Source organism: Dendropsophus ebraccatus, chromosome 14, assembly GCF_027789765.1.
Source record: "Dendropsophus ebraccatus isolate aDenEbr1 chromosome 14, aDenEbr1.pat, whole genome shotgun sequence".
Classification (NCBI taxonomy): Eukaryota; Metazoa; Chordata; class Amphibia; order Anura; family Hylidae; genus Dendropsophus; species Dendropsophus ebraccatus.
Window position 1 is genome coordinate 69,378,387 of NC_091467.1, and position 22,780 is coordinate 69,401,166.

Sequence of the window (22,780 nt, forward strand, 5' to 3'; positions counted from 1 at the left end):
AATGTCCTTGTGACATTCTCTTGGTCACTCATCCACGTGGATGCGCTTTCTCCTAATCTGGGTATAAATCCATCGCTGGAGATCACCTACACCTATACATGCTGATTGTCTTTCCAAGGGCAGTTGGGATTTTCCAGCGGGATAATGTGAGGTCACAAAGCTAGAAATGTCTGACATTGGTTGGAGAAGCATGAGCAAGACTTTCAAGTACTACCCTAGCCCCCCAATTCCCCAGCTTTGAACCCAAAGGATCAGCTGTGGGACCACTTTGAGGGTCTTGTTGTCTCTATGGACCCTCAAGCAGTTGTGGGATGCAGTCAGTTATTGAGTCACTCCGCACCCATTTAGCTGCTGTCTGGGCCGTGCACACCAATGGATATTAGTTGCTGCTGTAACAGGTCTATAGAAACAAAAAAGCTAAGAATGTGCAACCACCTAGTATAAGGGCTGGGTGCGCAGTCACTATATAAGAGATATATCCAACCAACAAAAAGAAAAAAGCTATATCATACAATAGACTGACACACCAAGCATAAATACACTAAATAAATATCTTTTATTAATCAAGTCATCAATTTATAAACATGATAAGCTGCAAATATTACATGTAACAAAACATACAGACCCACCCATAAAAACAATAAAAAAAAAAAAATGAAGGCAGCACATACCCCGTCCTATAGTAAACGCTGGTTTACTGACTCTGATTTACCCCCAATAAATGAAAAACTGAATGAAAATGACTTACCTAAAAGGTACTAAAGTGCCTGTGCATAAATATAAGGTGCAAAGAGCAATATGTAATGTGCAATACAATAATATAAATAGTGCACAAATAATAAATGATGCAGCACCTAACAAAAATGGGGTTTTTTGTTATTGTTTTTTATGAGTGAGTCTATATGTTTTGTTACATGTAATATTTGCAGCTTATCATGTTTATATATTGATGACTTGATATTTACCGTGTATTACAGTAGTGACTTTAAATGTTTCATAGAGCACCATGTGAGCCCAACCAACCAGGCACTAAACAGGTTAATAGATCCAGCTGGGGAGGGTGTGGCGGTATCACTTAGTTACCATACTAGTTATTATGTTTGGGCACTGGAGATATTTTTTTTATAGTCCTCTTTATTTTTCTTACAAAGATCAGAAGACTCTAACCTGCTGTTACGTTCCCATAGGGCCGGAGATGCCGGGGAAAAAGTTTTCTTCCCTTAGTTCTCATCGCCATTTTCAAGCAGATCTCATAGATCAATGAGGTATACAGGTATTGCATTGATGTATATGCATAATAGAATGAGTGCTCACATAAGTCTATTAGGGGTTCAAAAAAGTATAAGGAAGAAAGAAAAAGTTTTTAAAAATATAAACGATAAAATGCCTTAAATTCTTGCCCCTTTCCATTTTTTGTAAATAAAAAAGGAAGCATATTTTGTATTGCTGCATGCAGAAATGTCTGAGCTACTAAAATATTACGTTATGGAAACCGCACAGTGAATGGAGGAAATGTGAAAAGAAAATAATGCTGGAATATTTTTTGGTCACTTTATATCCCACAAAAATTTTATGAAAAGCTATTAAAGGGTCCAATCTTCGAAAACATGGAACCAAAGAAAGGTACAGATTATGGTGCACAAAATGAGCTCCCATAGATGAAAAACTAAAAGAAAAGTTATAGAGGTCAGAAAACATCAAATAAAATAATTAAAAAATTGTTTAAGGGTACAAACCCACTAGGCAGATTCCTGCCCTGTTTACTCAATGTCAGACAAACTCGCAGCAGGGATGTACATACCGCTGCGAGTTTGTCTGCAGCCCATCCCGTTAACCCCCTGCCGCCGGAGCCTATACTTCACCTGGTCCCTGCTCCGGCTTGCTTCAGGGGTTCCCGGCAGGTCCCGCTCAGCCAATCAGTGCGCTGCCCCGCAGCAGCACACTAATTAGCTGAGCGGGACATGAAGACACCAGGAGCCCCGAAGCAAGCCAGAGCAGGGACCAGGTGATGTATTCGCTCCAGTCGGTGGGGGGTTAATGGGGCGGGCTGCAGACAAACTCGCAGCAGCAATGTACATCCCTGCTGCGAGTTTGTCTGCCATTGAGTAAACAGGGCAGGAATCCGCAGCGAAGCGGGAAACTCGCTGCGGATCTGCCCAGTTGGTTTGTACCCTAATGGTACTTTAACACGGAGCGATAATTCGCTCGATCGCACGATTAACGATTTTGAATGAACTATGTTTTTATTATAACGATCAGTGTTTAGATGGAACGATACATCGTACGGAAAAATCGTTATGCGATTGTTTCGCGATCGTTTAAGCCTATCTCACACATAGGTGAAATCGTTGAAAGAATGTTTACACGGAACGATCTGAGATTTTTTTTAGAACAACCAACGATAATTTAAGAACATATTGAAAGATCAAAATGAACGATTTCTCGCTAAAGGGAGGGGGAGATTACACTGTGAATATACAGCAGTAGGTCCACTAGTATTTACACAGCTGCCCTGAGCTTTATGGGTTTTCAGAGATTAGAGAGAAGCCTTGATTTACCTTTCAGAAACAGTGTGGATTCTCTTCAGCAGGCAGACTGGCTCAGCTAGCAGGTACACAGCCCTGTACTTTCTCCCTATTTGTCCCAGCACATGGCAGTAGCTAAAACCCTCCCTCACTTCCTGCGTTCTGTCCTGATCCAGCTGATCTAGACAGATTTCCCTGAACAAAAGGACAACACATTGTAGGGAGAGCAGGATGGCTCAGTGGCCAACAATGCAGTGCAGTGCTCACAACTCCTCAAACCATGGATTGCATTTTTTTGCCCAGCATCCTTCTCATTGACCTTAACTTAGGTGAGATCTTCAGTCTTTAAGATAGTCATTTGGGTTCTTTTGTGACCTCCTGGAAGCCTTGTCAGTGGACTCTGTGAAATTTTGGTAGACCAGCCAGTCCTGGAAAGGTTAACCACTGTTATATGTTTTCTCCATTTGTAGATAATGTTCCATGAGCCGGAGGAATGACCTTTTTAGCCTTTTCTGTGTTTCAATGGTTGTGTTTAGCAATGTACTTAAAGGGGTAGTGCGGCGCTCAGCAATTATTCACAGAATAACACACATTACAAAGTTATACAACTTTGTAATGTATGTTATGTCTGTGAATCACCCCATTCCCGTGTCCCCCCACCCCCGCACGTGTACCCGGAAGTGTGGTGCGATATACATACCTGACGCGTGTCGACCTCCGTCTTCTGTCGATGCAATCTTTGGGAGGCCGGCCAACTCGCTGCAGCCGTTCCCCCCTCTGCAGCGTCATCAGCTGCTCAGCCGCGATTGGCTGAGCATAACTGTGCTCAGCCAATCGCGGCTGAGCACAGTTATGACGCGGCAGAGGGGGGCCGGCACGAGCGGGTCGGCCGGCCTCCCGAAGATGACGTCTTTGAAGAAGATGGCGGACGGGGTCGATCGACACAGATCAGGTATGTATAGCGCACACTTCTGGGTACACGTGCGGGGGTAGGGGGACACGGGAAGGGGGCGATTCACAGACATAACATGCATTAAAAAGTTGTATAACTTTGTAATGTGTGTTATTCTGTGAATAATTGCTGAGCGCCGCACTACCCTTTTAAGGGAGAAGCCTGGCTGGAAAAAAAAATTCAGTTTGGCGTGGGGGTGTGGAAAACATTTTAAAATATGTATACTTACCGGTCCCAGTGGCCATGCAGCGCCACGTCCGCCCGCCCCGTTAACCCGCCGGCCGCCGGAGACTATACATTACCGGGTCCCCGCTCCTGCTTGCTTCGGCGGTTCCTGGTGGCTTCACGTCCCGCTCGGCCAATCAGTGCATTGCGGCGGTAATGTATAGTCTCCGGCAGCCGGTGGGTTAAAGGAGCAGGCTGCGGACAAACTCGCAGCAGGGATGTACATCCCTGTTGCATGTTTGTCTGCCATTGAAAGTATAGGGCCGGGATCCGCAGCGAGTCTTGCTGCAAATATGCCAAGTGTGTTTGTAGCCTTTATGAAGTGTAAATGAGCGATTCTTTAGATGAGCGAGTCGGTCATCTCTACTGGCAGCACTAGTGTGGTGTTCACAATATGGGATACATAATGTCATATTTACTGTGTACCTAGAATGTTCCCATTTAAAATTTGGTCCCTAAGTACCTTAACGGAGGTGCCGTTACCTCCGCTCCCTGCTGTCTGTACCTGAGGAGGCGCCGTTGTCTCAGCTCCCTGCTGTCTGTACCTGAGGAGGCGCCGTTGCCTCTGCTCCCTGCTGTCTGTACCTGAGGGGGCGCCATTGCCTCCGCTCCCTGCTGTCTGTACCTGAGGGGGCGCCGTTGTCTCCGCTCCCTGCTCTCTGTACCTGAGGGGGCGCCCTTGTCACCGTTCCCTGCTGTCTGTACCTGAGGGGGCGCCCTTGTCTCCGCTCCCTGCTGTCTGTACCTGAAGAGGCGCCGTTGTCTCTGCTCCCTGCTGTCTGTACCTAAGGAGGCGCCGTTGTCTCCGCTCCATGCTGTCTGTACCTGAGGGGGCGCCGTTGTCTCCGCTCCCTGCTGTCTGTACCTGAAGAGGTGCCGTTGTCTCCGCTCCCTGCTGTCTGTACCTGAGGAGGCACCATTGCCTCCGCTCCCTGCTGTCTGTACCTGAGGAGGCGCAGTTGTCTCCGCTCCCTGCTGTCTGTACCTGTGAATTAGGAGGCAAAGCTTCCTGATCTATCTCCAGTGTGACCCCCAGTGTAATGTGATTCTGTGGTGCCGTCTCCTAATGCACAAATAGGCTCAGCAGTAGAGTTGATCAAACTTCGGGAAATCCTAGGTTCAATTGAACTCGAACATTCACGAACCTGCCGCTTTAGATTACTGATGCCTTCCCGGTCCGTGGGGAAGGAGGAGACTGCCCGGGTACCGACTGGAATTCCAGGATTCAGCCTATTACCTAGGCTATTACCTAGGCTGAATCCCGGAATTCCAGTCGGTACCCGGGCACTCTCCTCCTTCCCCACGGACCGGTAAGGCATCAGCAATCTAATGCGACAGGTTTGTGAATGATCGAGTTCTATAGAACCTAGGATTTCCCGAAGTTTGATCAACTCCACTCAGCAGCGGAGACAACAGCAGTAACACCTCCAGTAAGGTATGCAATCACCAAATTCAAAATAGAAATAATTTAGAAAAATGACAGGTACAGGTGCTTTATAGATCGGCGTAGGGAACCTTGGCTCTCCAGCTGTTGCAAAACTACAACTCCAATCATTCATGGACAAAGCTAAAACTTTGGCTGTCCAGACATGATGGGAGTTGTAGTTCTGCAACAGCAGGAGAGCCAAGGTTCCCTACCCCTGCAAATAGTAGGTGAGGTTTATATAAATGTGATATTTGGATAGGGCAGTTATTAAGGGGTTAAGTATGGAATAATGTACAACCAGACCAGACCCCTAAATAAACACTGGACCCCAACTCTCTTATGTGTCTCCCCCCTTCCCAGACAAGTGTCACCCTGTACCCCCCTGTCCCCCTCCCCACACTGTGCACCCCTGATTGTCCTCCCCTTCCCACACACCTCTATCTTCTTTCTTCCTCCTCCATAGTGCAGTGTACATACAGGACCTGCAGTGACATCATAGTCACATGTCAAGGTCCTTCACCATCTCTTTACTGTCCTGTCTCCTGGCTGCTGTTTAGCCCTAATTTGCGCAAAATCGTGGTAAAAACGCAGCAATTTCGCGCAAGTTATAGCTAATCAGCAGCCAGGAGACAGTACAGTATGGGAAATACCTCTTTTGATTAAGTAAAATCATCCCCTGCCCCCCCACACTGACAGAGGGCAGGACGCTGCCAGGCTGCCTCATCCACTGCCATCCTCTCTCTGCTCCCTGTGCTGGCGCCCCCCCCTGGTCTTGGTGCCCGGGGCAGCTGCCCCCCCCAGCTACGGCCATGCATACACTACACACACATATATATATATATAGTGTTACTAATCTAAAGTTTATGCTGTATTGCTCTTATTTCTCATACTACCTGCCACATTCCATTATTACCAAAAACAGTTGACACCAGGAACAAATGTCTCACACAGCAGACCCCAAATTCAGACCTTAAACCAATCCCCCTGGCATTGGCCACTCCACTAGCATCCCCGAACCAGCGAAGGCCTATTAATGTAAGCAAACCAAAGCGATGTACGTAGTGGTGCATTTGCTTTAAGCAGACAATACAATAAGAAAGTATGTGCCCCATTTTGTTGTCTCCTGTTGCTTAGAACCATGGGGGCAAAATCGAGACCAAGCCACAACTTTAACATTTCTCAGTGGATATATTTAGATGATCCTCATTGTGGATTGGGCTTACCCTTGCTATGTAATATGTATGGGAAGCTTTGTGGTCATCTACAGTACTTAGTGACAATTCCACCTTAACTGTCCTCTTCTCTATTTCCACCTTAATTGTATTATCTGTGAATACGAGAGAACTTGTGGTCATTCTTTCCCAATCACATGAGAAGTTTTATCTTGTGTAGCTAATCTTATGAACCATCTGTATGCATTGACCGAGACTTATTCTATTATTGAAGATGGCATGGACATAACTAGATGGGCTAGTCATAGATCACCCTGGGCGTCCCGGTTGTTGGATGCCAGGAGGTACCAATAAGCAAGGAGGAACGTCTATGGACAGAAATGGAAGATGTCCTTCTCTATGATGTTTCTCACTATGGTTAGTCTGGGGGGGGGGGGGGGGGGGCGAAGAAGCTAATGCCTCACTGGGGTCCAGATTAACATCTTCAAGTAGGGAAATAGTAAATGGCAGGAGTCCTGGTGGCTTAGCACCGTTCTTAGTAGTCAGAGGAGAGGTTAATTGTATCCAGGGGATTACAGGATCCTTTTATGTTCTTTCTATGATTTTAGCTTTCACAAGCATTATGGAGCAAGTCCGAAACTACGTTGAAACCACTTCTTCATTTTGATGCACATTGTAGTTGGGGTTGACTTTAGGACGCTGTATCTGAACTTGCTTCTCCTCCTGGACTACAGTAAGTGCTTTGGAATATGTGAACTTGATCCCAATCTTTAAGTAACCCTTTATATTACAGACAGGTTATTGGGGGTCAGCTGGGTGGCCATATGGTGAGTATGTGGTTTTCTTCTTGAGTCTTGAAGCTTCTTCTCCTGAGTGGTCTTCATTGTTTCTGTGGTTGACTCCATCCATCTGCTGGTCACCTCTTACTCTTCCAGACATCCTTGTCTTTTCCATTGAGTTCAATAGGGGCTTAATTTTAAGAGGTATTTTCATGATAATTATGATAGTGTATAACTCAGAAATCCTGAGCTCCAGTACTAAGTCTATCACAAAGTTCCCCACCTACCACATGCAATATATAATGCTGGTGTCTTCTTATATAGCAGAGGATCCACTAGACCAGTGTTTCTCAACCTTTTCAGGCCAAGTACCCCCATGCGACAAGATGCTCCAGCCGAGTACCCCCAACGATGCCATCCATTAATAACATTGCCCAGGGTAGATTTACATGTACGTTTCACAGCAAAATCCACTGCGATACTCTGTACTGTTATGGCCTATGGCTCTGCATTCTCACAGAGGATTTTCAATCTGCTGCGAGAATGTAGCCGCTGCCTATTTACCTAATTAGCTGCCGGCCCTTAACAGATCATACTTACCTCCCTGTACTCCCACCTGCTTCTCTGGCTCCCAGCTCACTGACAGCCCACTCATCCAATCAGTGGCTACGGTGGGACTGTGCACTGATTGGCTGAGCAGGCCGTCAGTAAACCGGGTGCCAGAGAAGCAGGTGGGATATATCCCACAGAGATGGATATGTCCCCCTGGAGCCACATACCTCCCCCCATGTAGTCAAGAGGCCTTCTTCTATGTAGCCAGATATCTCCCCCATGTAGTCAGATACCTCCCCCATGTAGTCAAGAGGCCTTCTTCTATGTAGCCAGATATTTTCCCTATGTAGCCAGATACCCCTTATATGTAGCAAGATATCCCCCCATGTAGCCAGATACCTCCTCCCCATGTAGTCAGATACCCCTTATATGTAGCAAGATATCCCCCCATGTAGCCAGAGACCTCCTCCCCATGTAGTCAGATACCTCCCCCATGTAGCCAAATACTTCCTCCCATGTAGTCAGATACCTCCCTATGTAGCCAGATACCTCTGCAATGTAGTCAGATACCTCCCCCATGTAGCCAGATACCTCCCCCATGTAGCCAGATACCTCCCCCATGTAGCCAGATACCTCTCCCCCATGTAGCCAGATACCTCTCCCCCATGTAGCCAGATACCTCTCCCCCATGTAGCCAGATATCTCTCCCCCATGTAGCCAGATATCTCCCCCCATGTAGTCAGATACCTCCCCATGTAGTCAGATATCTCCCCATGTAGTCAGACACCTCCCCCATGTAGCCAGATACCTCCCCCATGTAGTCAGATATTTTCCCATGTAGTCAGATACCTCCCCCTATGTAGTCAGATACCTCCCCATGTAGTCAGATATCTCCCCATGTAGTCAGACACCTCCCCCATGTAGCCAGATACCTCCCCCATGTAGTCAGATATCTCCCCATGTAGTCAGATACCTCCCCCTATGTAGTCAGATACCTCCCCTATGTAGCCAGATACCTACCCCCTTGCAGCCAGACATCTCCCCATGTAGTTAAGATACCTCCTTCTATAGCCAGATACCTCCCCATGTAGCCATATATCACTTTTCCTTTTCCTCTCCATCTGGCCCAGACCACCATGATGATTTCTTGCAGCTACAATTTACCTCTTGCCAGAGAACCTGCCAAACATCTTAGGTGCCACAGTTTTCCTTTAACTTCCCTCCCTTTTTCCTACCTATAGGCTCCCATACAGTAATAATTCCGCTGTTTGGTGTAATGCGCTGTAAAGTGAGTAGGTGTGTGGGTTATCCCTGTATTTAGGATCCCTCATTAAAAATAATATCCCCTTCCATGACCCTCCATATAGTAATAATGCCTCCTGCCCTGCCCCCATAGTAATGCCCACCATTCTACTCCCTCCCCCTCCTGCCCCAACAAACAAAAAAAATTCATACTCACGTTATCCGCCCATGGGGGGGAGGGGTCTTCCTCTCTTCTCCAGCCTCTGAGCCACAAGGAGATTAAGGGGAGAGTAAGGTCTGAGGGGGAAAAGAAGGAAAGAGGAGGATAGAGGAGGTGAAGGGGGAGTGGAAGAGAGAGAAGGTGAAGGGGGGAGAGGAAGAGAGAGGAGGTGAAATGGGAGAGGAAGAGAGAGGAGGCGAAGAAGGGAGAGGAAGAGAGAGGAGGTGAAGAAGGGAGAGGAAGAGAGAGGAGGTGAAGGGGAGAGAGGAAGAGAGACGAGGTGAATGGGGGAGAGGAAGACGGGAGAGAGGAGGTGATGGGGAAGAGGAAGACAGGGGAGAGAGGAGGTGATGGGGGAGAGGAAGACGGGGGAGAGAGGAGGTGATGGGGGAGAGGAAGACGGGGGAGAGAGGAGGTGATGGGGGAGAGGAAGACAGGGGAGAGAGGAGGTGAAGAAGGGAGAGGAAGAGAGAGGAGGTGAAGGGGGAGAGGAAGACAGGGGAGAGAGGAGGACAGAGGAGGAGAGCGGTGATGGGGGTGAGAGAAGGTGATGGGTGATGAGGGGTGAGAGGAGGTGGTGGGGGTAGGGAGGAGGTGGAGGGGGTACAGAGGAGATGATGGGGGTACAGAGGAGATGATGGGGTACAGAGGAGATGATGGGGGTAGGGAGAAGGTGGAGGGGGGAGAGAGGTGATGATGAGGGTAGAAAGGAGGTGGAGGGGGAGAGAGGTGATTATGGAGGGAAAAGAGGTGGAGGGGGGAGAGAGGTGATTATGGGGGTAGAGAGGTGATGATGGGGGTAGAGAGAAGGTGGAGGGGGGAGAGAGGTGATGATGAGGGTAGAAAGGAGGTGGAGGGGGAGAGAGGTGATTATGGAGGGAAAAGAGGTGGAGGGGGGAGAGAGGTGATTATGGGGGTAGAGAGGTGATGATGGGGGTAGAGAGGAGGTGGAGGGGGAGAGAGGTGATGATGTAGTGGTGCGCCGGGGGCTTCTGCTGCAGTGGATTGTGGACCGGGAGATGGGGCACCCCACTTCCACAGGCAGCAGCGTCAACCGTAGGACGAGGGGGGCCCCATCTCCCGGTCTACAAACCACTGATTGACCGGAGAGAAGCGGCGGCAGGTGGACATGGGGGGCGCCCCATATCCTGGTCCACAATCTACTGCAGGAGCCGCGGGCGGGGTAGCACCACTACCCCCTCGCAACTCACTGTCTCTGAGGCCCTGCTGGTTCGGCCGCCTGCGGGGACATCAGCCTGCCACCGCCGCATCTCCTCTCCTCTCCGCCGGGTCACCTCAGGCAGCCTGTTCGGGATTCGTCCCCAGGCTGCCGCATATCCTCCTGCAGCCCCCGGCTGGACGCTGCAACCCGATCCGGCAGCCGCGGGGGAAGAGCGTGAGGCTGCCTGGGGACGAATCCCGAACAGGCTGCCTGAGGTGACCCGGCGAGAGGAGATGCGGCGGCGGCAGGCTGATGTCCCCGCAGGCGGCCGGACCAGCAGGGCCTCAGAGACAGTGAGTTGAGAGGCTGCTGGTTTGTATCCTCGGACTTCATCCTTCCCCCAGCAGCCTCACCATGTCCTGTACAGAAAGCTGGTGAGGCTGCTGGGGGAAGGATGTGAGAGCAGCGGCGGGGACAGGTGCCGGGACATTGCTGGGTGATAGCAGTGTCCCGGCACCCAAAATATTTTTTTCCCCCACCTCCCGGCGTCCCCCCTCAGCCTGCGGCGCGTACCCCCTGGGGTACGCGTACCGCAGGTTGAGAAACACTGCACTAGACCACTCGGGTCTCAGTTTCCAGATGCAACTCCTTCTTCTGTACCCACTATACATAGGACTTTGGTGATGTCTCCAGAATAAAATTATATTCACAAGAGGTTATGTGGTTTGCATGCTGGTAAACTTGCCTAGAAGGGTTGTTAACTACTGACACATCACCATACATGACGAGACTGGACCACCTAGGACATGGGAATCCTCCAAGGAGGCTCATGCCCGGACATAACAATGCATTCCACCCAGCAAGGCCCACAATAGTTCACAATGCAATTAAATGGACATGTACCTACAAATTATAGATGGATAGAGGTAACATGATCTCATCTTCTCTGGAGAGATCAGAAAGGCCCCGTCCAACCATGGTGCTATATGTATGAACATTTAAAGCAACAGTTCCTAACTCTCTGGAGATTACTTTGAACACACAAACACTAATCAATTAAAAAAATCTATTAAAAATCAAGAAAAAATACAATAAAAACACTGACATGTTTTGATGTGATTCCCACATCTTCTTCAGAATCAAATGAATACGAGGGAATTACGTTAAACCATGTAGTATTTTTATTAGATTTAATCATTTTAACCTTATTGGTATTGGGAGATCAAATAGAGGGCTAAGACAGCAAACTAGATGAAAACCTATCTACGTCTATGGACAGAAATGGAAGATGATCTTCTCTATGACGTCTCTCAATATGGTTAGTCTAGGGGGGCTGAAGAGGCTAGCAACTTCAAATAGTCAAATAGTAAAAGCCAGGAGTCCTGGTGGCTTAGGGTAATGGAATGGTAAATGCCCCCTTCCTTAGTAGGCAGCGGAGAGGTTAATTGTACCCAGGGGATCATAGGGTCCTTGCAGCTTTTTTCTATGATTTTAGCTTACACAAGCACTATGGAGCAAGGTCGAAACTACGTTGAAACCACTTCTTCATTTTGGTGCACATTGTAGTTGGGATCGACTTTAATACGCTGTATCTGAACTTGCTTCTGTGAACCCCAGCTTGAAGTAAGTAACCCTCTATATTACAGACAGCTTATTGGGGGTCAATAGGGTGGCCATATGAAGAGTGCGCTGTCTTCTTCTTGAATCTTGAAGTTTCTTCTTCTGAGTGGTCTTCTTTGTTTCTTTGGTTGACTCCATCCATCTGCTGGTCACCTCTTACTCTTATCTTTGTCTTTTCTGGTAGGGGCTTAATTTTAGGAGGCAGCGATTATGATAATTTATAACTCGAAGATCCTGAGCTCCAATGCCAAGTCTATCACAGAGTTCCCCACCTATCATGTATATGGCAGAGGATCCACTGGACCCCTCAGGTCTTAGTCTCCAGGTGCAGCTGCTTCTTCTGTACTCACTATACATAGGTTTTTGGTGATGCCTCCAGAATAAAATGATATTTAAAAGAGCCTATGGGGTTTGCATGCTGGTGAACTTGCATAAAAGGGTTGTTAACTACTGACACATCACCATACATGACACCATACATGACACCTAGGACATGGGAATCATCCAGGGGGGCTCATGTCCAGACATAACAATGCATCCCATCCAGTGAGACCCAGCACAGTTCACTATGCAATTAAAGGGACATATGCCTACTAATTGTAGAGGGAACTTTGTCTCATCCTCTCTAAAGGGATCACGATAGCCCCGCCCAACCATGGTGCCATATGTATGAATATTTAAAGCAACAGCTCCTAACTCTCTGGAGAATACTTTGAACATACAAATCTAATCCATGAAAATAATAAATAAATGGGGGAGCAGCACACATTGTAGCATTGTATTGGGGGAGCAGCACACATTGTAGCATTGGTATTGGGGGAGCAGCACACATTGTAACATTGGTATTGGGGGAGCAGCACACATTGTAGCATTGGTATTGGGGGAGCAGCACACATTGTAACATTGGTATTGGGGGAGCAGCACACATTGTAACATTGGTATTGGGGAGCAGCACACATTGTAGCATTGGTTTTATGTGTTTGGTGTGAACATTGTGATAAGACTCTGGGCTGTGTAATGCAACAGTGTCCAAAAGTGAAGGTGAGTGACTCATTTATAGGAGCAACCTCCTCCCCCTTAATGTTTTCTTCTCTACATGCTCATATGCTATGTAATTAAAGTGGTCATTTATAGAAATGAGAGGGGTCTTATATTACTTTCCTATTTCTTACAGGTTAAAGAATGAAGCACAAGATGAATTACTTACTGTTCGGTATCATCCTCATCATGATGGCCTTACAATGTGAGCACCTTTTATGTAAACCTTGAAAAGTAGCGCCATATACAGTACCTCCAATCATATAATGAATACTGCCTCACAAATACAACGTCCATCCACCTGCCCTATCAGGGTATATGGGCATCATAGATAAACAGCGGACCTCTGTCTATCTGACCTGGCCCATGTATGTATCACATAATCACCAGTCAGACAGTGTGGAAACAAACCCCATTGACAAGGGGAATGGTAACACCAAGTTGTCCGTTTAATAAATATCCTGGAAGAACAACAGTACAACAGTAAATCTGCTCCAGAATATATATAGTGGTGCCTTGGATTACGAGCATAATTCGTTCCGGGACCAAACCGGCTTTTAAACCAAAGAAAAATTTCCCATAAGAAATCACTGAAATGCAGACAATTGGTGCCACACCCCAAAAATAATCATTTTTTTATTCTGAATAACATGTAAAACTAGATCTGCATTTCCAGGGAAATACATAGTGCTTGAAAAGAGCGCCCCTTTACCAGTGACTTCCTTTTAAGTTTAATCCTGGGTGCCGTCCCTTTAAGAGCGACTTGGGTCCCATCCCTTTAAGAGCAACTTGGCTCCCGTCCCTTTAAGAGCGACATGGGTCCCTTTAGGAGCGACCTGGGTTGCTTTAAGAGCGATGTGGGCCCCTCGCTCTTAAAGGGACCCAGGCCGCTCTTAAAGTGATCCATTTCGCTCTTAAAGGGACCCATTTCGCTCTTAAAGGGACCCAGGTTGCTCTTAAAGGGACCCAGGTCGCTCTTAATGGGACCCATTTGGCTCTTCAAGGGAACCAGATCACTCTAATAGAGACCCAGGTCGCTCTTAAAGGGATCCAGATCGCTCTTAAAGGGACCAATTTCATTCTTAAAGGGACCAATTTCACTCTTAAAGGGACCAATTTCACGCTTAAAGGGATATATTTTGCTCTTAAAGGGACCCAGGTCACTCTTAAAGGGGCCCATTTCGCTCTTAAAGGGACCCAGGTCGCTCTTAAAGGGACCCATTTTGCTCTTAAAGGGACCAATTTCACTCTTAAAGGGACCAATTTCACGCTTAAAGGGATATATTTTGCTCTTAAAGGGACCCAGGTCGCTCTTAAAGGGGCCCATTTCGCTCTTAAAGGGACCCAGGTCGCTCTTAAAGGGACCCATTTTGCTCTTAAAGGGACATATTTTGCTCTTAAAGGGACCTAGGTCGCTCTTAAAGGGACAAATTTCATTCTTAAAGGGACCAATTTCATGCTTAAAGGGACATATTTTGCTCTTAAAGGGACCCAGTTCGCTCTTAAAGGGACCCGGGTCGCTATTAAAAGAACCCAGGTCGCTCTAGCGACATGGCTCTCTTTAAGAGCGACATGGGTCCCATACCTTTTGGAGTGACTTGGGTCCCTTTAAGAACAACATGCATCCTGTCCGTTTAAGAGCAACTTGGGTCCCGTCACTTTAAGAGCGACTTGGATCCCTTTAAGAGCTACATGGGACCCTTTAAGAGTGACTTGGGTCCCGTCCTTTTAAGAGCGACTTGGGTCCCTTTAAGAACGACTTGGGTCCCTTTAAGAGCGACATGGCTCCCGTCCCTTTAAGAGCGACTTGGGTCCCTTTAAGAGCGACTTGAGTTCCTTTAAGGGCGACCTGGGTCCCTTTAAGAGTGATCTGGGTACTTATAATGGTAAAGATCATTGCTCGGTTACCATGACAATCTTACTCATGTCAGTGAGACAAAATCATTAAGGACCTTCCATATATTACATCTTCTATTGGCCAATAGTGGACATGTGACTGTGGATGGTGTGATACATGCCTGACAAAACCTTAGAGTTCCTATTGGCTGCTATTTTTCAGCTATTTGCATATGTGCTGTGATTGGCTGTTAGCGGTTAGAGTGTGGCCATTATTTGCAATGGGCCATTATTTTCTATGGGAAATTTGGGGTCGTTTAACGTAAATTTCTTAAAAACGACAAATCCGATCGAAACGAAAAATAGATAGCACACCACACACCGCCGAGGGCTTAGAAACGCAGTTGGAATGGAGTGTGTGCGCAAAGCGGTTCGGGCTGTATTACGCGCAGAAAAATGGCTGGAAGAAGAAGAAGAAACGGAAGAAGAAGAAGAAGAAGAATACGGATGACAATATAGTGCTTTTCAATCACTATAACTAATGAAACAAACAATGAGAACAGTGTATATTATAAAGAGAGCAGTGTATGTTATGTGTCCCTAATACACAATACACATGTGAGAGCAGCACATCAGAGCTATCCTTTAAGTGTACCTGTCATTATAAAACCTTTTGACATGTCTCTATGATGTGTCTATGACATGTCAAAGGGTTTTTTTTTTGGGGGGGGGGGGGGTTATAATGACAGGTACACTTTCAGCATCCCACCGCTAAAGAGATGCTGACATATATTGTGGTGTAGTGCAGCAGGCCCCATTCACTTCACTTCACTTGGCATAATGTAGTCAGCTAGAGATAGTTTGGGCCACTCTCCATTGATATATACTAATTTACCTGGACTTAGTAGTGTGGTATACTGTGCTATTGTGTCCTGTTAAATTAGTGTATATCAGCCAGAAGCAGTGGACATTATAACTATATGTGGGGGCAAAGCAAGGGCCATTATTACTTTATGGGGGCACAGCAGGAGACATTACTACTATATGGGGCACAGCAGGAGGCATTATTACCATATGGGGGCACAGCAGGGGACATTATTACTAAATGGGGGCACAGCAGGAGGCATTATTACTAGATGGAGGCACAGCAGGGAACATTATAACTATATGTGGGGGCACAGCAGGAGACATTACTACTATATGGGGGCATAGCAGGAGGCATTATTACTATATGTAGGCACAGCAGGGGACATTATTACTAAATGGGGGCACAGCAGGAGGCATTATTACTAGTGATGAGCGAGTACTAAAATGCTCGGGTGCCCGTTTCGAGTAACGAACCCCATTGAAGTCAATGGGAGGCTCGAGCATTTTTGCAAGAGACTCAATCTCGGTAGAGGGAAGGTCGTGTGAAAACCTGTCAACCTCAGAAATTGATGGAAACACAACGGAAATGGACAGGAAACAGCAGGAGCAGCATGTATGCATGCCTATGAGGCTGCCTAATGGCACCATTATGCCTAAGTCTGTGCAACAGCCTGGTTAAAACAGAAGTAGGCATATGGACCACCCAAATACTCAGCCTGATACAGCATGGCAGTGAGAACACAGGGAACCATTAAAACAGAGGTAGGCATATGGACCACCAAAAAACTCAGCCTGACACAGCATGGCTGTGAGAACAAATGGAACCATTAAAACAGAGGTAGCATATGATGAACCACCCTCATGGCGGTGAGGACAGAGTGACCAAGGTAGAAGCGGTAGCCAGTGAGCCTCCCAAAAATTATAACAGACACAGCATGGCAGTGAGCACACAGAGAACCATTAAAAGTGAGTTTGGAAGCAAGTTAGCCTCCCAAAAATTAGGCCAGACACAGCATGGCAGTGAGCACACATAGAACCATTAAAAGTGAGTGAGGAAGCAAGTGAGCCCGCCCAAAAATTGAAGTGAGTCCAGGGGATGGGATTTATAGTGGACACAAACCCAGGTGCTGACAGCTAACTGGCTAGGCCAGCTGTCAGTCACCATCAAGGGTACACCTGATGCCTCTCGACCAGGGGGTGGTGAGGCCCCAGCCACGGCTAGACAAAAAAAAATAAAACAGCTTGCTGGTTGGCGGGGGCGCGATTTGCGGGCCCCCGGCAACCAGTCCCGCTCCTCCGCAGACGTAGTGTGACGTCAGAGCATGGCAGTGAGGACACAGAGAAACATTAGAAGTGACTGATGAAGCAATTGAGCCTCCCAATAATTAGGAGAGACACAGCATGGCGGAAGAAGACTTGGGTGTTGGCTGAGAATTGAAGGAGGAGGAGGAAGAGGAGGAGATACCAAGAATCTTCATGTTGAGCTGCTTTCCACGGGTGGACAGTTGAATTCAGGTGAAATCCAGGCTTTGTTCATTTTTATAAACGTCAGCCTGTCAGCGCTGTCAGATGACAGGCGGGTGCGCTTATCAGTGATAATGGCACCAGCGGCACTGAAGACCCGCTCTGACAACACGCTAGTGGCAGGGCAGCACAAGGTGTAAAGCGCCAGTTCAGGCCACGTATTCAGCTTTGCAACCCAGTAGTTGTAGGTAGCAGAGTGATCGGGAAGGACGATGGTATGGTCAGCATCCCTCACCATCTTCCTGAAGGCTTCCCCCCTACTCTGTCTAGACTGGGGACGGTTGACATAGTCTTGCTGGGGTGCCATGAAACTGTCATAGGCCTTGGAGAGTGTTCCCCTGCCCCTTGACAAGCTGCCTGCTCCACCACCCCTCTTCTCCCCCGCTCTTTGGCCCACAGAACTACGTCCTCTGGTGCTTGTGGTGTCAGATGGGAAGTACATTTTCAGCTTCTGCACCAGGGCCTGTTGATATTGATTCACTCTCATAATGCGTTCCTCGGCAGGAATGAGAGTGGGAAAGTTCTGTTTGTACCGAGGGTCCAGGAGGGTGAGGGTGTCAAAATTTTTTTTTAACTCGACAGTCATGGGAAAGACAGCCTAACATAAAGTCAGCCATGTGCGCCAGGGTCCCAACACGCAAGAACTCCCTCTCCTCACTAGCCTCAATTTCCTCCTCCTCCACCAATTCCTCCTCTTCAGGCCATACACGCTCAACAACTAAGGATTGAGCATGGGTACCCTCTTCAGTGGCGGCAGCAGTCTGCTCCTCTTCATCCTCTTCTTCATCCTCCTCATCCTCTACTCCGTGGTGAGAAACTGACGTCAGGGTGGTCTGGCTATCTAGCGGCGGATGTTCTTCACCCGTCTCCTGAGATGAAGGCAAAGTCTCAGACTTCAGGCTGAGCAGGGAGGATTGAAGCAGACACAGCAGCGGGATGGTGAGGCTAATGATGGCGGCATCGCCGCTGACCATCTGTGTTGACTCCTCAAAGGGGCCCAGTACCTGACAGATAGCAGACATCCACGTCCACTCCTCATTGTAGATTTGAGGTAGCTGACTGACCTGACTACCGCTTCTTACCGAGGCCAACATCTGGCATTCCACAATGGCTCTGCGTTGCTGGGAAACCCTGGCTACCTGGGCACATCGCACAGCAGTCTGTGAGCCGGCAGTTGCAAGTGCCTTTGCACTGCCCTAAGGGTGGCAGCATCCGTGGTTGACTTGCGGAAATGCGCACAGATGCGCCGCACATTTGTGAGCAAGTCAGCCAAATTGGGGTAGGTCTTAAGAAACCGCTGCACCACTAGGTTGAACATGTGGGCCAGGCATGGTACATGTGTGAGGCTGCCGAGTTGCAGAGCCGCCACCAGGTTCCGCCCGTTGTCACACACAACCATGCCTGGTTTGAGGCTCCGTGGCGTGAGCCAAAAATCTGTCTGCGCCGTGATGCCCTGCAACAGCTCCTGGGCCGTGTGCCTCTTGTTGCCTAAGCTCAGCAGTTTCAACACCGACTGTTGGCACTTAGCCACCGTACTGCTGATGCAGCTAGCGCTACGAAATGGAGGCAACGTGCTCGTGGAGGGTAATAGAGGGGAGGAGGAAGAAGAGGAGGAGAAAGAGGTGTACAACTCATGAGAGACCGTGACCGAGGTAGGCCCCGCAATCCTCGGTGTGGGCAGCACATGAGCGGAACCAGGGTCCGACTCTGTCCCAGCCTCCACCAAGTTGACCCAAAGTGCCGTCAGGGAGATAGTGTCCCTGCCCGCCAGCACTTGTCCACGTGTCCGTTGTTAGGTGGACCTTGTTGCTGACCGCGTTGGTCAGGGCACGGATGATGTTATCCAACATGTGCTGGTGTAGGGCTGGGACGGCACACTGCGAAAAGTAGTGGGGACAGAGTACCAAGGGACAGCCACCGCCATGAGGTTCCTAAAAGCCTTTGTCTCTATCAGCCGATAGGGCAGCATCTCCAAGCTCAGCAGTTTGCCTATGTGCACATTTAGGGCTTGTGCATGCGGGTGAGTGGCAGTGTATTTGCGCTTCCCTTCAAAGGTCTGCTGCAGGGACAGTTGAACGCTGCGCTTGGACACCTTGCTGGAGGGTGTGGAGCATAGTGGAGGTGAAGGGGTGGGTGTAGGACGGGAGGCGCTTGTGCCTGGGGCGTGGGCGGGGGGACTGACAGAGCCAGCACGTGACACAGGGGAAGGAGCAGGGCTGCGACTTGCAGTCACTGAACGGCCTTGGTTCCACTGAGTGGGGTGTTTAGCAGTGGTGGCTCCCCTGCTGATCCTGGCGTGGCACACGTTGCACACTACATCCGCACTTTCTTTAAAAAACCTCCAGACTTGGGAACATCTAGCCCTGGCCACGGGAGATTGACTCCGTTAAACAGTTGCTGATCTACTCGCTCTGCCCCTGCTTCTCCATCTTCCCACCCTTCTTCTTCCAACCGGTCGTGCGGGTGAACTTGCCTCCTTCTCACAAGCACAACTTTACTAGGCTCATCCACCCAGCTCGGGTCAGTCACCTCATCCTCATCCACCAGCTCTTCCTCCATTTCCTCACTCTCCTCCCCACTTTGAGTTACATCCATGACAACAACCTCACTGTCTGACAACCGTGTCTCATTGTCATCATCAGACACCTCTTCCAATCCTGCTTGCAAGTCCCCACTCTCATCACCCACTGACTGCGTGAGCTGCATAGTTTGGACATCAGGACAGATCGACTGCTCCGGTTGCTCTGATTTAGGGAAGGGTCCAGAAAAGAGTTCCTGGGAGCATGGTGGTGGTGGTGGTGGATCTGAATCCCTTCTTTCCCTGGAGGGGCCAGGCTGTGGGGAAGGAGGCTGAGCTAATGGAGCAAGGGTTCCACTCCCTGGGAAGACTGCGTGGAAGACTGGGTGGTGGATAAGTTACTGGACACATTATCCACTATCCACGTGATCACCTGTTCACACTGCTGCGGTTTCAATAACGGTCTACCATGAGACCCCGTAAGTTGGGCAAAGATGCTAGGGAGTGGACGTCTGCGGTGTGCCACTGCTACCTCCTCAACAGGTGCTGCTGTGTCACCCTGCACTGAACCACGCCCTCTGCCAACTGCATCACTTGGAACCCCACGCCCACGTCCTCGACCCTTACCCCTGGGGTTCACCATTTTAGGGACACTACACAGTATGGAACTTAGATAGACCTTGCGTAAGAAATACAGAAATCAGAAAAAATACTTGTGGTCCCACTAGTTTAGGGGGTCTGTGGGATACAATCTGGTAGTGGATGCACCTATACACACTCTGTGACACCCCCTTACAATGAGCAGTGAAGTTCTATGCAGGATGCACTACAAATCCCAGCTATACAATGTAGTACAGCAGGACCACCAGCCACAAAATCAAAAAAAGAGTACACTGAGCACTTCTTAGGGGTGTGTATGCAACACCTAATGTCCCCTTTCTGCCAGCAGTGATCACCACAGTGTGCTGGTGAAATCATGGCTGCACTGCAAGTCCCAGCCAGCAGTCTGTAGTAATACAATTTATAAACGATTTGAAGCCCTTACAAGGGCTGTTTGGTTGTATTGCTAGTATATACCCTGCCTACTGGAACGCTAATTCCCTCCCTAACGCTCTCCCTGACCAGCAGCAGCTCTGTCCTTGATCTCTTCCAGCATGCGTCTGAAGCAAGCACTGGCGGCCACAATTTTTATATGGCAGAGTCATGTGATCTGGCCAACCAATCGCTGCTATCGACATGTATGGGTCCCACGTGATCGCAGGATGTACCAAAGAGTCACCTGCATGTTTATTGGCTGAGAAATAGCGCCATAACTTACAGGAAACGGATGATGAGATTCTCTCAAGTATCGCAAGATGCTCGTCCGAGTAACAAGTGCCATTGAGTACCCTAATACTCGATCGAGTACCAAGCTCGGACGAGCATGCTCGCTCATCACTAATTATTACTATATGGAGGCACAGAAGGGAACATTATTACTATATGGGGCACAGCATGGGGCATTATTACTATATGAGGGTACAGTAAGAGACATTACTATATGTGGGGGCACAGTAGGGGACATTATTACTATATGGGGGCACAGCAGGGGACATTATTACTATATGGGGTACAGCAGGGGACATTATTACTATATGGGGTACAGCAGGAGACATTATTACTATATGGGGGCACAGCAGGGGACATTATTACTATATGGAGGTCAGAGCAGGGGGCATTATTACTATATGGGGGCACAGCACTTCTTTGTAGTTCCACCAGGGGACTCCTATGAGCAATACCATGATTGCTTCTAGAGATTAATGCAATATATGTGTACTGCATTGATCCACCAGCAATCAATCATCTCAACGTGCTGGAGATCCTAGATATAAGGCAGCCCTGGAGGAATCACAGAGGTCTCAGGCAACACTGACATTGGATCAGCTCCTTGCGATTTCGCTACAGGGCGCCGATCAGGCCACTGGACCTCGAATAAGGGAATGTTAAGTCATTCAAATGCTACTGTCAGTTTTGTCAGCAGCATATAAATGGTTAAACAGTTGACATGAATTAATCGCTCCATGCCAGCTATTAGTGGCAGCCCCCAGCTACTGATAGCAGCCAGGAGCTACCAGGTAAAGAAAGAAGTCACATTGTGAGCTCTCTCTATACCCCCTTAACAACACCATGACAGGTATAACCACCATCCATCATTAAGAGGTTAAAAGTGATTATTCCTTCACTGTATGGTGGTATTATATAGTAACTGTATGATGGTATTATATAGTCCCTGTATAATGGTATTATATAGTCCCTGTATGATGGTACTGTATAGTCACTGTATGGTGGTATTATATAGTAACTATATGATGGTATTGTTCAGCCAGTATATGGTAGTATTAGTCACTGTCTGGTAGCATTATATAGGCACTGTATAGTGGTATTATTTATTCATTGTACAGTGATATTTAGTTATAACATGGTGATATATAGTCACTGTATGGTGATAATAAATAGCTACTGTATGATGGTATTATTTACTCAATGTATAGTGATGTCATTCAGTCATAATAAGGTGGTATTATATAATCACTCTATAGTGCTATTATATACTCATTGTATAGTGGTATTACATAGTCACAGTATGGTGGAAGTATTCAAGCAAGACTGATAAAATCCTTTATTGAAAAGCTTATATTTGAATTAACAGTAAATATCATCAGAAGTGGATGGGTTTTTGGTGTCGCCTCGTCCTTAAATAGGGTGTTACAATTATGGCCCTGAAACATTACAGTATCTGGTCATTTTTGCTGTGCAGGGATGGCCAGGTTTGCTGTATATAATACTATATTGCTTGCAGTAGTATACCTTACCAGGAGGTTCTGTGCAGGGATGGCCATGTTTGTTGCATATAATACTATATTGCTTGCAGTAGTATACCTTACCAGGAGGTTCTGTGCGCTGAGTACCATACACAGGTGAGTTGGATTCTCCCATGTATTCTCATCTAAGGTGTGTAGTGGGGCCCCCTGGTGGTTGTTAACAGTAATATTAACCCCCAAATGTCAGATGATCCATCGAATATGAAAAGCAGGAGCTCTTGCTGCATAGATTGTAGTTCAATGTCACCATCTAGTGGC

The 22,780-nt window shown here is 47.9% G+C and overlaps 1 protein-coding gene across 7 annotated transcripts in view; it reads left to right on the plus strand.

Annotated features, from left to right (window-relative positions):
• The window catches only part of LOC138772340 (uncharacterized), a 71,447-nt gene that overhangs the window by 5,994 nt on the left and 42,673 nt on the right, over window positions 1-22,780 (plus strand). For 6 of the 7 annotated variants that reach the window (XM_069952671.1, XM_069952670.1, XM_069952666.1 and 3 more), the window contains exon 2: window positions 13,050-13,118. In XM_069952671.1, coding sequence (XP_069808772.1) covers window positions 13,058-13,118 — 61 coding nt within the window. In that variant the 5' untranslated portion in view covers window positions 13,050-13,057. Of the gene's footprint in view, window positions 1-6,908; window positions 7,034-13,049; window positions 13,119-22,780 lie in introns of all 7 variants that reach the window. The other variant, XM_069952667.1, reaches the window with a different exon arrangement.